Source organism: Silurus aristotelis (genome assembly GCF_946808225.1).
Source record: "Silurus aristotelis genome assembly, chromosome: 1".
Taxonomy (NCBI): Eukaryota; Metazoa; Chordata; class Actinopteri; order Siluriformes; family Siluridae; genus Silurus; species Silurus aristotelis.
Genome location: NC_139574.1, coordinates 15636697 through 15652523, shown reverse-complemented (window position 1 = coordinate 15652523; position 15827 = coordinate 15636697). Strand labels below are relative to the sequence as shown.

The following is a 15827-nucleotide window of genomic DNA, read 5'->3' as shown; positions in this document are numbered from 1 at the left end:
GGGGACAAAAATCATGAACACAGTATCTAAAAACAGTAGCAAGATTATTATAACATAGTGTTAATTCATTCATTCATTCATTCATTTTCTCCCGCTTATCCGTAATTCGGGTCGCGGGGGCAGCAGTCTAAGCAGACCCCCGCCTTCGACTGCTGCCCAATCCTCACAGCACCGTCCCTTACGGTCCCTCCTGCAGGTGGTGAGCCCACGGGAAGCATAGTGTTAATTGTTTTACATAATAATTATTTCCTCTCATATTAAATGACAAATTATACCTAAAACGATACCTAAAAAGGAAAAAGGTTGTTTACTTTTAGTAATGAAATTAAAAAACACCCCAAAACAGGTTCCAGCTTTTATGCTGTCAAATAATGTAAAGAAGACCTTCATAAAAGTCTATCCACTGATAGGCTCATAAGAAAACATGCAAAGAATACCCCAATGATCGCTGGTGAAACGGCCGCATTTCAATCTCTTCAGACCCACGAGTGTCATGGTGTCTGGCCGTAGACGAGCGCCCTCTCTAGCTGCTCGCATGTAAATGCGGTCAAAACGCAGTCGTGCAGGAAAAGGGAGTTCTTTGTTATTATTCCTAACAGTGTCCCAGGTATACCTGCAGTTCTCAGGTTGTCCGAGCATCTCCCACACATCCGCTATACCCTCAGGGGGACCTCCTAACTTCTGCACCTAATACACAATACAACCAAGTCAACACATCCTACATAACCAAACTTTACAAACTTGATATTAGACATCATGCTATTTATTATGCTGGAGTCTATAAACTAGACAACCAGACACAATTGCACACACACACACACACACAAACATACCTCCCGGTCTCTCAAGTTGGTGTCTCCTCCAAATATGACTGTCTGGCTGTCTGGTGCCTCCCTCATCCTCTTCCAGACTCTGCGCAGCTGGTTCATGCGCTCCTGTGAGCTGGCCTTTAAGCTCTCCAAGTGAGAGGTCATAAAACAAAGCTGATAGCCTGAGAAGTTTACCTGAATACACACATATATACAGATAAGGGCCACTTCTGGAACACAGCAGAGGTAAACAACTACTCCACCTATACCACCTTTTATAAATATAATTGTTTGCTTTTGACAGGGAGTGTTTTGTTTTACAGTGAGATCAGTATCAGCTTTACAGACAGAACAATAAAGTACAGAATGACATTTGCCAAATGTCAAAGCCCTACAATTATTCTGTACATACAGAATAATTACACCCCAAAGCATTTGCTGGTTTAAAACTGAAATGATTTGCTTTGTACAAATAAATCTTTCCAACCTTGCTGAAAAGTCTAATGAAAATCGTGTGCAGTTTCACCTTTGTAATGCCTCAAAGGTTCAGCTATGCTATCAGGATATGCCTTGGCATCTAATTACTGAAATGCAAATCAGTCAAGCAATGTTATGGCCCTCTAACAGACACTGTATCTTGTTGACACATTTGTACAACAACCACAAGCACACCTCTGGGATAAGAGCTCATTAACAGACTAGCATTAATACCTTTACAGTAGCTATAGTGCTATTAACATTATCTTGGTGGACTAAATATTCTTGTCCCAATATAGTATTGTGCATGCTTGTTGCCAAGGTAAAGATGTCTTGCTACTTTGAAATCTTAAAGTTTTGCCAGAGCTTTTATATGTAGACAATGTTCATTTTATATGTTATGTTATGTTATGTTATGTTATGTTATGTTATGTTATGTTATGTTATGTTATGTTATTCATCTGTCAGTCAGATTCTATGTTACAATAAACAATATTCTGTTCCTATCTGTTCATAAAATCAATATTAAATATATATTGGTATATTTATTATAATAAATAATTCATCATCCAAAAAGCATCTTCCCAAACACTTCACAGCGTAATATTGCTTTACTGATTTGCATAATGTGACATCTCAGTACTTGTGTGCTATTATTCATCAACCATAATTATCGAGGAGTTTAGAGTAGTACAGAAGGGACACTTGAGAAGCTGAGGTACAAATTATTTGAAAATTGCATTATTCTAACAGCCACAATTACAATTTGCAGCAATACTAATGTGATTTTTTCTTACAAAACGATAAAATACATTTTAATACGTTTAATGCTTGAGGGACTCTTAGTCTTGGATGAGAATTACCTATATACTTTTTCTGTTGGTTTCAATGAATTATAGATAAACATTATTAAATGTGATGATTTAAAAACAGATAACTGTATCATATACAAAGAACGTTAGGGGGAAACACCTATAATTAAAAGACAGTAAAAATGTTTTAAAGACATTTTCAAGCCCTCTTATAGGTCAAACCTTGTCAGATGAGATTAAGACAATGCAAGCAAAACTGATATGAAGCATGTAAAAGAATAGCACAGTTAGAAGCTCACCTCGGCAATTAACAGATTCCTTCCCATTTCTGTAGTGGGATATTTCACAATGTTGCTCTGAACTAATTCAATTCTGCACCTTCGTAGCAGTATTCCAGTAAAATAGCCATCTTCATTTCCTACAAAAAAAATCTAAGTCATCAAAATGACTTGCATATCACATGGGCTTTTCAAAATAAAATTTTTTTTAAAAAGTTGTACCTGACAGAAACTCATAATCTGTCAAGATCTCTTTTAAAATCTCGAGGTAAGGTGGAACAAGCTCCTGCAGCAGGACTACATCTGCATGATACCTTTAGAAAATAGGAAAGGCTAACATTTATATGATAAAAAATCAGTGGATGACATTGACATGGGTGGGGCGTTTGTATAAAGTCACATGAGAATCAATACAGAAGTCATTTTTTAACTGAAAAATCAACACTCACTTTCTTAAATTCAGCAACAGGCCTGAGAGACGTTCTTTGGCATCTTCAGGATCCAGGCCATCTATGTTCCAGGTGAGCACAGAGAGCTGCTCAGGGTTTCTGCTCTGGTCAGGAGCACAGTCCTGGCCTTCATGTACAGACATCTTGTCTTCACACAACGAATGGCCGGCAGGTAGTGTCTGGGTTGATTTTGATTCGGTAGGCCATGTAGGAATGTGCTTGAGTGAAAGAGTATCAGTAGTCTGGTTGTGAAAGATGTTTGCAAGAGTCTCTGTCTGGGTTGACTGTTCACGTGTCTTCTGGGGCTTTAAGCGTTGTTCTTTGCCAGATGGCTGATGAGAAGCGTTATGTTGTGTAACCATTTGGTCAGAAGATGCTCGTTCTGATTTTTGCTTATTTCTAAAACGTTTTTTTTTCTTGCCAGCTTTTCCTTTACTTTCACCAGTTCCAGGTGTATTATTATTATTATTGCTTTCTTTGTCGCCCCCTGTCGGAATTTCCGAGCATGCAAGGCTGTAAACAATATATACAGTGAGAGTGTATTTGTGAATGTAATTTTCGAGAATTCTTTTAAAATAAATAATCTCATCCTAAATACTCAATTATAGCTGTGCATATAATCTTAAATAAATCTAGAACTTGTTATACTGTATGTAAAACCATACTGTAGAGAGATGACAAACAAACCTTTTTTTTTATTTTTATTGTACCTACCTTTCTTCATGGCTTTGCTTGTCCTCCATTCTCAGATATATAAATAGATATAGATGCTTGAAGACTTTAGTAAGTTGACGGATATGCTTAAATGTCCCTGGGTATGAGAAAAGACTACACAAATGGAAGTCTAATAAACAAGAGATATGAATATAAATGTATATTAAATAATACATATTATATGAGCTATTAGGGATAAGTGCATATTTATTATATTTAATACAAGTAATGACAGGAACAACATATGCATTTCTCTAATGATTTCTATTTAGACAAGTCTGAGCTTAGAGTTTGGACAGAGCCAAAAAACTAGTTGTCTTACCTGATCTCCCACACTGCATAAACTGTGCGTGTGTGTGTGTGTGTGTGTGTGCTTGTCTTTTCTTTCGATTTCCTGAAAGCAAATACCGTGTGTGTCAGGGTGTTTAGGTTTCGTTTGCTTTCGACAGGATGCACTGCGCCAGCAGAGGGCGGTACAGTTCAATTCAATTCAATTCAATTAATTTTTATTTGTATATCACACAGATAATGTGGTGATAAAAATGAATAAGATGATTTTTATACAGTGCACACGGTCACATGAGAACACTGCTGAAAACAATGTTGCATGTTAAAGCAGAGATTCTCAAACCCTTTAAACCCATTACAATTCACTCACAATCCAGCGACACCGTGCAATAATATTTCGGTTATTTATTGGAAATATTAAAACGTTTTATTGTTGAGCTGATCTCCCACAAAGCATATTACAGGTAAGAAATCGTTTATTTGATTGTTTGTTAATCTAGAGTTTTCGAGAAAAGTAAACGCAAAATCACTCTAAGCATCACTGCATTTTTAACCATGTCCCACATACAAACACTCATAAAACATTTTTCTTTATAGGTTTGCTTAATCTTTCAAATTATTTTTATTGTGTCCTGTCTATTACTTTCTTAATTTTCAAGTCATTTTACTGTGGAGTTTTAGAGAAAAGTAAAGGCAAAATCACTCAAAACCTCAGGTGCATTTTCAATCATGTTCCACATTTATACACTCATAAAACATTTTTCTTTGTAGGTTTGCTCTTTTTATGTTATGTTACGTTCTATTTTCACAATTTACAATGGCAGGGCCGCCATCTTGTATTTTTGGTTTATAATCCCAAAGTGGGTTATAATCCCAGAAGGGTAAATAAACTTTATTAAATAAAGTTAAAACTTTTTTGAACATTTACTTTCATATGCAGATTGAATTTAAGCAGGGGGAAAGATCGAATTAAATCGCAAATCGGATTTTTTGTGAAAAAATCGGGGATTTTTTTCCCCAGGCCATATCGCCCAGCCTAATAATACCACAAAGTGCACATGTGCAAGTTAGTTATTTTAGAAGAAAAACTATATAGGATATAGGTCAAATCCATCAAGTTTAAACACAATCAAACACAAAATAATAATAATAATAATAATAATAATAATAATAATAATAATAATAATAATAATAATAATAAACTTTCTTTCGGCTTCTCCCATTAGGGGTCGCCACAGCGGATCATCCGCATGTTTGATTTGGCACGTTTATATTTATTTATTTATTATATTATATTATATTATATTATATTATATTATATTATATTATATTATATTATATTATATTTATTATATTATGTTATATTATATTATATTATATAAAATAATATAATATAACATAATATAATATATATTAAATTACAATATAAACATGTGCCAAATCAAACATGCGGATAATCCGGTGTGCATTAGTCAGCATTTATAATATAATATAATGCAATATAATAATTCTAATAAAAATAATCGGACATGCAGCTTTTTCGAAGAAGAGACGGCTTTATGACATGAGACGTATCTCTCTCTCTCTCTCTCTCTCTCTCTCTCTCTCTATCGTTTCCATGATGTGTCCCTCCGCCCTCTATTATATTACTCCCTCCATCCGCCCTGCTTGCATCCTTACCTCCATATCTCACACACGTCTTCAGCTCATGGCGCATCTTCATCTGCGCAGTCCTGTGATGTCGCTTAATCCTCATCCTCTCTGTACAGACTGGACGTCATGGTAAGCCACTGAGGGATGTGCTGTCGGGTTGGAGATCAGTGTAGAACCTGTGTACTGTTAGATCCTGATCTAGCTACAAACGCTATGTGTATCTTGTTTATCTCTTGCCTCGGTGTCCTCTTGTATAACATGACAGCAGGGACAGATGGTCGCTTCTGTTACAAAACCTTTTATTATAAGCATGCATAACCAGGCTGATATTCTTGATTATGTTTCCTATAATAAAACGATGTAGCTGTGTGGGTTTCTTATAACAACAATCACCTCATATACCCTTAGTGCACAGCTAACCTGGCTGGTTGCTATATCACATAGAGAAATGAAGAGAGAAAAATGTAATTATAATTATAAAAAATGTTTTATACTGAATAGTATTGTTGTAGAATAATACATGAGAGGCATTATTTATGTAACCCCCAATAGCTTGTTTTTTTCCTGGTTATTTTGTGAGTTGTGTAATAAAAGACATTCTTAACATCTACCAAAAATCTACAAAATAAGAAGTCATGTAAATTCAGGTCAGGATGACAAATATGTAATACAAATCACATATCTGCACAAATCTGCCGAGATGGCAGGGGGCTTGGTCGCAGAAGTCAATACTCAGTGTATTACTTTCTTAAAATATCAGTCCCCAGATAGATAGATAGATAGATAGATAGATAGATAGATAGATAGATAGATAGATAGATAGATAGATGGATACTCAAGCCTGGCATATTTAATAAAAAAGGCTTTAGAATATCTGAGATGTTCCTGGTGTTTGCACTGTTTGCATCATTTCCGCTTCTGCCTTTGCCTTTTTCAAGAAATCGGCCCATTGAACTGATGATCAGCATCGGCATAATGAACTTTGCACCCCCCCTTCTTTCATTCTACCTGATGCTGCACAATGTAAGAGGTAAGAATATTATATTTCAAATTTACACCGTAGCCCCATTAGCTGTGAGGAGTTACAGCTTTAATCAAATCTTTTATAATTACTTATGTTTTTTATATGCAGTGGAAGGTGATGGCGTATATTAAGAACACATCTATTCAATTTAATTTTGGGATACGTTTATAAGGAAATGCTCAAATGCATTTTTAATAATTCATGGCAGTTTGTTGAACTGATGCAGCCATCTGGTAAACGTTATGAGTCACCTTAGTAAGTGTTACAAAATCACCACTCAGCCTCAGTTAGTATTCTGTCTGCATTTATAATTCTGTGTTGTGGATGATGTTTCTCATCTTTCTTTGTTTTCAACAGTTTTGTTTCCTAGTTTCCAAGTTTCTGGTAGAATATTTATGAAATACTGCAAGTTCACTAAAGAGTGAGGTTGTTAAATGTTAATTAGTTTAGGACTAAGGATATATCAGCAAATTGTAAAGTGACTGATATACATGCACGTTTTTTTATAGATGTGTTATCAGGGCAGTGCTGGCAGGGGCCGACTTATTCTGAGACGGTAGTGTCTCCTGAGTTGAGGAGCAGCAGCATCTTGAGGGTTCCAGAGGTGTTGACTCTGGTCCAGTGTGTAGGTGCATGCTGTGATCTTCCAGGCTGTGACCTGGCCTGGTTGTTTGAGAGACGCTGCTACATCCTCAGCTGTCAGGAAAAAGAAAATTGTCAACCCAAAAAGAGGCCTGGGACAGACTCACGGTTAACCTTCCTACAGCGCCGCCGCCCACAGACCCTGGTACTGCAGTCCCTGGTACGGGGTGAACCTTATGCCAGTCATTGGCGTCCACTGCCCAGACACAGAGGCCCAGACAACCCTCTGAAGGACCTGGCTTTGCTGGAGGATATTCAAAATTTGGAGAACAACAATGCAATGGAGTATGATGAAAGTTACAGGACTGAGGAGGATGACATCAGTGAAGAAAGGACTGCCTCAAAGATGGAAAAGGAGAAGAGTCAAAGACTACTTGACTGGCCTCTTGATGAAAGAGATGGATTTAACTTCTCAGAGACAGAGGGGGGCAAAATAATGCTCTCTGTAATGGAGAGCACTGAGGGCAGCCAGGTAACTCCAAGCCCCTCTCTAGAAGTGTCAAATGGAAGCAGAACAATTCCCAGTCCAACAGAACCTTCATGGAGCCCTTCAGCATTTAGTGTGCCTACTGTAAAGGTATGTGCTACTGAGCAATTTATAAATTAACACTTAAATTAACACTTAAATAAATTAACAATTAACAAAACAAACTTTTTATGGGCTACTGAATGTGATTTGGGCAGTTGGTTATCACTACAAACTGAACATGATATTTTGTAATATCTGACCAAACTATACTATACACACCAAATGTATTGGTATTATAGCCATCCTAATCTCTTTATTCTCAGTTACTGGTTATTTCTACTCTAAAAAAATCAGCATAAAACTAATGTATGCCATTTTCAAAATGACTGTGCTGAGCCACTGGAGCATAAGAAGTATGATGGTTAGATGATTTGATTAAATATAATTATTCAAATTTCTAAATAATTATCATTGGTTGCTGGGAGCCTGGGTCACGATACAGCAAAGCTGAAGCAGTTGAGGCGTAAGGGCATTGCTCGGTTTAAGTCTCGAATTTTCAGAAGTTTGCAATGTTTATAGAAATAAAATCAAAATGATAAAATCAGTAAGATTTCCAAGATGTGTGAATTTGAATTTGTACCAAAATAAGTACCAAAAGAAAGAGACATAGAAGGTTGAATATTTGTATTTGTTAATGTGCTGTTTCAGATAAAGTCTTTTTGTTGTTTACTATAATGTTAGCTACACTTTGTTTAATTTTGCTGATCTGAAGTTGTTTGGCATCTTAATTGCACCTTTTGCAGGATGAGAAAGATCTGTTTAACATCTCCTCCACGAATTTGGACCCAACAGCCATGCCGCAGGTGATGAATGCAGATCCGTCCAAACTGAGCCCATTCAGAAGCACTCTACCTTCGTTTCCACCTAACATTGGATATACAACTCCAAGCACCTCTTCACTTCCAGGTATTCTAATACAGCAGATATCACGGTTTTAGTAGTTCTATATTTTTTAAAGTTCAATATCAAGTAATAAGAACACGTTATTATATGTTCTCTGGAATCTTTATGTTGTTGCCTATTTTTGTCCTGTGTATCTTAAATACATATGCCATAACCATGATACTGGCTCTTTTGCTTTGCTTGTTTTTTTACCACCATTCTCTTCCAAATTGGTAATTTGCTAATTCCCACCTTCTAACTAGCTCTCTCCCCTGTGGCACAATCACAAGGACATGTTTCCCCTGAGATATGTATGAGACAAATCCAGCCACCTCATTTTTTTTAACTGTTGCATATGCTACATAATAGCTGAACACACTTAGATGAACCTCTTCCACATAGGCTTGAATATCTTCAAAGACCATTGTTGTTTTGATGAAGGTAAAAGAAGAGCGAATAAAGCCATCACTTCCACTTAGAGCACAGTCTTTCTTGGCTTCCTGGCAATGTGTGGATGTAGCTATATTTGATTCCTATGAAAGAGCTGTTGACATTTTATTACCATATTAAAAATTCCATTTACATTTGTAGAAAAATGTATAGTGTGTCCTAATTTTTGATTCATTGCTCTACTATTGTTTTGAATATCGAAAAGTTTGGTCTGCAATCTAGTTTGTGTAACCGATAATCACTGGTATTTTCATAAAAAAAATAATAAGTAGTACTCATAGCCATTATATAACCATCCCCAGACACTCTCAGTGCCGGTCCCAAGCCCGGATAAATTGGGGAGGGTTGCGTTAGGAAGGGCATCCAGCGTAAAACATGTGCCAAATCAAACGTGCGGAGGATCCGCTGTGGCGACCCCTAACGGGAGAAGCCGACAGAAAGTTTACTCATAGCCATTATATGTGGTTATATAGGTTTTTATCACTAACATTAACACTTTCTTTTTCAGCTGAAGCCCTGGTTGTGTCTATTGGAGATGTTGCTGATATAATGCTGCCTGAGAATACTGTAGAACTAACTGCATCGGTTGATTCACACACTGAAACTGGTATATTATTGTAGCTTGTCTAAGCAGGAATTAAAGATAAACTGCTGATGCATTTGATGACACTGTGTTTTACTGAAAACATGAAATGTGTTTACTCTTAGAGAATCCATATACATATGAATGGAGTTTTGTACGTGCACCTATTGGGCAACCAGGAGTGATTGAAGGAAAACATAAGAGGACTGTAAAGGTCTCTGAGGTAAGATTTATACTAAAGCTCCAGTATTTTGTATTGGAGGCTTATGCTTGCACATTAACACATTGATTGGCATTTTTTGTTGTACTGTAACATATTTCCTGCATGTTGTAGCTGTCTGCTGGTGTGTATGTTATCAAAATAAGTGTGAGAGGGAAGCAGGCATTTGGTGAAAGTGCTGTAAACTTCACTGTGCATCCTGGTAAACACTTTTTCTTGACTGTATTCAGTCTTGCACTTAATATCATCTGAGCTCTTCTCAGCTGCAGTACAGAGTCTAAAAATTAAATTTTTTCTACAGAGGTTAGCCTGAATATGCCACCTAAATCAGTTGCTCTGCCCCAGCACCAAGATGTATCTCCAACTGTTGATACCATCGTTTTCATTAATGGCAGCCGTATGTTTTTTTCTAATTATCTTTTAAAAATCCTTTTACAAATACTTAGGTACAAATGTGTTCAGTGTTGAACCACTGTAATTTCTTATTAATCAAAAAATGTTTTATGTTCAGTAGGTTCAGTAACCTATGTTTTAATAAGGTTTTATTCTACTGTCCCTTTTAGAGAGTTCTGATGACTCAGGAATAGTCAGTTATCTGTGGGAACAGGTGAATGGACCATTGTGGAGCAGGGAAGGTCCTATGAACACACCAGTACTTGCACTACAGAACATTTATCCTGGAGACTACACATTCAGGTGCAAGGTCGAAGTTCTTATAAGTTTGAAAACCATTTACCCCAAAGATGCTTTTATGAATTCTTGTATAAATCTGGGCAGTCTTCAGAACTACGTATTTGCACAATTGTAAATCAATACTGTGTCTCTGTAAGCTTGACTTTGCATTCCAACACACGCTTTTTGCAATTTGCTTTTTGCTTAGACCATTTTTAGTTCTTTAGTCCCTGAAAACTAGAAACATTGACACACTCGTGTGTATATGTTTCTTCCAAACTTAATTTATGCTGCCCTGATAGCTTAAAGGCCCCTGGTTCCCTGTCCTGATATTTATGTTGTCCTGATTCAGGCTAACTGTGGTGGATTCTGAGGGACTTAGTGACTCCACCACTGCCACAGTGAAAGTCAGCAGTCCTATAGATGAGCCTCCAGTGGCTATAGCAGGCACTGATCAGATCATCAGGCTTCCCCTGAACCATCTGACTTTGTGGGCTAACCAGAGCACAGATGATCATGGCATCAGCAGCTTTCTGTGGAGTCTTCAGCCCAGCAGCCCAGCCAAATCAGGAACTATACAGGTAAAAAAATGATAAGTTCAGCATGTCTGGAAACAGTTATTAATTCTCCTAAGTTTAACAATAAGTGTTTATACAAATCCAAGATCTGTAATCTGGTTTTCAGAAGTAAACACCCCAATACGATCATACAATATAATAATAATTAAAAAGCAACAAAGAAACGTATTGAAATACTTTTAGTTTGTATCAGGTGAAAACTGTAGATGTACGTTCAACCTTTTCTGTCCCAGGGTGCCAGATCTCAAGTTCTCCAGCTCTCCGATCTCCAGGAGGGTCAGTACATTTTCCAACTCACTGTCACTGACTCCATCGGTCAACAGGATTCAGACACAGTCACAGTCACTGTACTTGCTGGTAAATACTGTAGACCTTTTAAGTTTCCTTCATTAAAAATTAATGAAAATTACTACTTTATTACTAATTACTATTTTATCATTAGAACAGAACAGAATCAGTTTTGTAATGTTTTTTAGACAACAGTGCTCCTGTAGCTGTGGCAGGCCCTGACAGAGAACTGATTCTTCCTGTGAGCAGTATTACTCTGAATGGCAGTGACAGCACTGATGATCAAGCCATTACCAGCTACCAGTGGGAAATCCTTAGGTACAGCAAGCCAAGGATCCATTATACTGGTGCATGCTGGCATATTTTGCAAGTATTTTGCATTTCTTCTGCACAGTGAATGGCTAATTGTTCAGTCTGCATATTAGTATGGCTAGAATGTGATAGAATCTTGCACTATAACAATAATTAAATAACAGGTCATACAAATTAGTGGCGTGTGTTAGGAGCATCCTTGTGCTTCAATTGGAATGAAATAAACACTTCCATGATCAATTCACAATTTTTGCATTTACCAATTTGTTACAATATATAGATAAAAAAGGATTTGTCTTGAATAATAATATATTTTATTTTAAGTGGTCCCCCTGGATCAGAGATAAAGGATGCAAGCAAAGCAGTTGCACAAGTCTCAGGCCTGCAAGCTGGGAGTTTCAGGGTTAAACTAACGGTGCAGGATGAGCAGGGGGCATGTGACAGCGCTGTTCTCACTCTTACAGTCAAAGAAGGTGAGAGGAGTTCTGCAGATGTGCATAATTATATTCAGCCATTATCAGTTAAATAGTGTATGGACTATTGTTAATACAAGTCCTGCTTGTCAAAAAATCTTTTAAATGTATGTTCGTGGATGGACATAATAATTGTTATAAATGAAATGTTATTTACTAACAGTAATTTCATTTTTATTACTATTTTTTAGTACTATTCATCACATTCATACATCAATTAACAAAGTCATTTCTGTTTACTCTGTGTATATATATATATATATATATATATATATATATATATATATATATATATATATATATATATATATATATATATATATATATACATATTTAAAACAGTACGTGTTCCCCACAGCTGAAAGCCTGCCTCTCACCGCCCATGCAAGTGGTAGCCACACACTTACCTTACCCAATAACTCTCTGGTGCTGAGAGGCTCTGTGTCTAACTGCGGCTCCACAAATGTGTCCTTCCTGTGGGTCAGAGACGAGCAAAGTCCAGCTGCAGGGGTGAGTGGAGTCAAGAATATCTACCCCATTTAGCACTATCTTCATTCTCTGATGCAATGCCTGTCTCTGTCTCTCTGCAGGATATTCTTTTTGGTTCAGATCATGAGCCATCTTTGTACTTGGCTAACCTCGTAGAGGGCACTTACCTGTTCCAGCTGCGAGTCAGTGATGGTCAGGGTCGCTCCAGCACTGCAATGGCTACAGTAGAAGTCCGTCCTGGTAGGTTTACACAGCTTAGCTTGTGCCAGTGTTACAAGTGTTGAAACCTATTCTTACATAGCTTTTAGTCTAATTATGCTTGCAATATATATGAAATAATATACACTTTACTAGGAACATTTACTATACACATTTATCTAATCAGCCAATCATAACCTGACCTAATTCCACTCTTGTATACCTAAACTGCATTTAACAAAAAAAAAATAATAATAATAATAAATAACGGTTTATAAAAGTGTATATTTCTATTTGTGTGTAGATGTGCGAGAGCGGGAGGAGGTCGAGTTAGAGCTGCAGGTCCCCTTAGCTCAGATCAGTAAGCAGCAGAAGGAGTCAGTGGTGAGGCAGTTGGCTGCCCTGCTACATGTGCTTGATGCAGACATCAGTATGAAGGGCCTGCATGGGCAGTCAGATATCAGGTACAATGAGCTAGCTTGTTTTAGCTGCTCTAAACAAATATGTTGTTTTGTACATATTGGTCTCCCATGACAGTCTAATTGGTACTGAATATTGTGGTTTGTTTAGTGGAGCGTGTGTTTTCAGCATGAAAGCGTGATCATATAACACGCTTGCTGTTGTGGTGGTCCGTGTTAGAACATTGTTGCTTGGCAACTTAAAAATATGGAAATGATTCGAAAACCACACTAAAGAGATGTTACACTTGTAATTACACATACAGATATACACTTTTATAGAATAAACAAAAGGTCAATACCGTATCATAGCTCATGAACCGAGAAAAACCGAAAGAGTGGTCCACTCATTTCAGAAAGTGATCACAAAGAAAATATTGGACTGGACAATTTCAGCAACAAGTGCTTAGTAATACACAAAAACAGAAGCTTCTTTTACCAAGTTGTTTGAAAGCATCTGTGTGTGTTTGAGAACAGCACCGTTTTTAGGTTCTCAGTGCAGGGTTCTGATGGGAAGATTCCTGGCCCAAAACTGGCCCGTCTCCTGAGGTATCAGCTTGTGAAGGAGAAAACAGATTATCTGCTCTTCAAAGTTCTCAGAGTGGACACAGTCAGTGAGTGGCCCTGAGCAACACATTTCCTCTTGTCTATTAAACAAGTATTCCAGATAGATTTTTTTTCAATTGTCATTAACTCTGTCTAATCTGTACAGTGTGTTTGCTGATCTGTTCTGGTCATGGTCAGTGTGACCCTGTTACTCGAAGTTGTTCCTGTGATCCTCTATGGATGGAAAACCCCTTTAGATACTTCCTTGATGATGAGAGCAACTGTGGTGAGGAATCGCTGTAATCAGATCAAATTCAACGATGCTTATTAAAAGGCGTCCAAATAAAATGTTAGCTGAGAAATATAAATGAAGTCTCACAGGAATGAGATGTGGATTCAAATGTTTTTTGCCTGATTCTTCTCCAGATTGGAGTGTACTCTATGTCATAATCTGCTGTGTGGTGGTGATCATATTTCTGGTGTCTTCGAGCTGGGCCTGGTGTAAAAGGTAATCCTAATCTCATTTTACCTCCTTTTCACCTTTAAAGCATTAGTAAAAGTTTTGCCTTTTGTCTAATTAAGTCATATCACTTGTTGCTTTGGTATGTTCAGGAGTAGACGCACAAAAGTAAGAAAGAAAACCAAATACACAATCCTGGACAATATGGATGAACAGGAGAGAATGGAATTACGGCCTAGATACAGTATGTCACTAGGTTTTGTGTGGTTATTTAGGATTGAAATACAGAACAATTTTGTAAAATAAATGGTCTTTATTTTTTTTTAGATATCAAACACAGGAGCACAGAGCACAATTCCAGCCTAATGATGTCAGAGTCCGAGATTGATAGTGAGCAGGACACTATCTTCAGTTACGAGAGGACAGACAGAGCCAGAAATCGTATTAATGGTGCCATGATGAATGGAGACACGTACAGCCTGCGGCCCGTGGAAGGATAAGACTTTTGAGAGGACGCTGTATTTCACAGGGCTGCTTTATTTTCAGACTGGAGAATCTTTGCAGGTTACAGAGACTGGCTGAATGTTTCTATAGAGCACAGACGTTTGAATGTAAATAGCCTTTGTTGTTATGCAAAGCCTATTCTTTGCTGGTTGCAGATTAATCTTTATTTTTGCTCTTGCCTAATTTAATACCAGCTAGTGGGAAAGCACCAAAAACAGCAATTTATTTATTTAATTTTTTTTATTAAAATGCATGGTTTGGCCTATAAAGCAATCCTCTGCTGACACACTGATTAAAATATTCTTAATGAAATGACCCTATTCGAACATAACGCCTTTACAGTGATTTTGCATTCAGTAGTTTTACAAAAACACTGAATTCTGTTTGTGAGGAAATTTTACTTTAAAATGGAATGTAATGCTAACTGGTTGGTGGCGATGCTTCCAATGCCTTGTCTGATGCACTTCTTAATGATGTTGGATATGAATTCGGATTAAATCAGTCGAAAGAGAGATTTAGCTTGTTTATCACTGATGATTTTGAATAAAGTGTAATTGTGTTTACCAACAAGCTGTAGAGGTTTTCTCGATCAGATTAAAGTGTTGTTAAATGTTTTGGACCCTAGAGCTAAACACACATGAATCTATGTTTAAATCCCCATGTTGTGTTTTCTATCAATGTTCACTCTGTATTTAAAATAACTAGGTAAGGAGTTACTCCCAAGAAAGAATTCTGATTTAACAGCTTCTATATTTTAGTGATGTCATTAAATTTTTATTTGAAAGTATAATTAACAGCAATCCGATCTGAACTTGTTGGCAAATGTAGCCAATCTGAATAAATATTAAACTCAACTTCATTACAAATGTGATTTTTTTGAAGCCTTTGCTAGTCATAACAGCAATCATTTATCAAAGTAAATTCACAGTGCTCCTTCAGGAGTGTTCAAGTCTGGTTTATTTGCATTTCATGGGGTTTTTTTGCAGCTTGATTTTTTTTGTGTGAGATTATGATGAATGTGATATTTTAGAATCAAAAT

At 36.9% G+C, this 15827-nt stretch overlaps 2 protein-coding genes across 9 annotated transcripts; one reads left to right on the top strand and one right to left on the bottom strand.

The window, feature by feature from the left end:
• Positions 1–235: 235 nt before the first annotated feature.
• tdp2a (tyrosyl-DNA phosphodiesterase 2a) lies at positions 236–5648 on the bottom strand. Of its 5 annotated transcripts, none has more exons than XM_083547198.1 (7): positions 5508–5648; positions 3540–3669; positions 2826–3338; positions 2599–2690; positions 2398–2516; positions 834–1004; positions 236–687 (listed from the first exon to the last, which is right to left on the bottom strand). In XM_083547198.1, the coding sequence occupies exons 1-7, from the start codon at positions 5581–5583 to the stop codon at positions 397–399; spliced, it is 1392 nt and encodes a 463-aa protein (XP_083403324.1). In that variant the 5' UTR covers positions 5584–5648; the 3' UTR covers positions 236–396. The 5 variants fall into 5 exon arrangements, with proteins under 5 accessions (XP_083403324.1, XP_083403325.1, XP_083403327.1 ...); XM_083547199.1 differs by having other exon boundaries at positions 3540–3636; positions 5508–5606; XM_083547201.1 differs by lacking the exon at positions 5508–5648 and adding an exon at positions 3862–4259 and having other exon boundaries at positions 3540–3636.
• Positions 5475–15654, top strand: kiaa0319 (KIAA0319). Of its 4 annotated transcripts, none has more exons than XM_083545152.1 (21): positions 5475–5609; positions 6419–6503; positions 7014–7723; positions 8419–8581; positions 9516–9614; positions 9716–9813; positions 9925–10012; positions 10112–10207; positions 10374–10506; positions 10835–11063; positions 11294–11417; positions 11537–11666; positions 11985–12133; positions 12492–12643; positions 12724–12862; positions 13125–13284; positions 13768–13892; positions 13991–14110; positions 14251–14332; positions 14437–14528; positions 14612–15654. In XM_083545152.1, the coding sequence occupies exons 3-21, from the start codon at positions 7427–7429 to the stop codon at positions 14782–14784; spliced, it is 2649 nt and encodes an 882-aa protein (XP_083401278.1). In that variant the 5' UTR covers positions 5475–5609; positions 6419–6503; positions 7014–7426; the 3' UTR covers positions 14785–15654. The 4 variants fall into 4 exon arrangements, with proteins under 4 accessions (XP_083401278.1, XP_083401277.1, XP_083401276.1 ...); XM_083545151.1 differs by having other exon boundaries at positions 13756–13892; XM_083545150.1 differs by having other exon boundaries at positions 6419–6510.
• Positions 15655–15827: the final 173 nt, after the last annotated feature.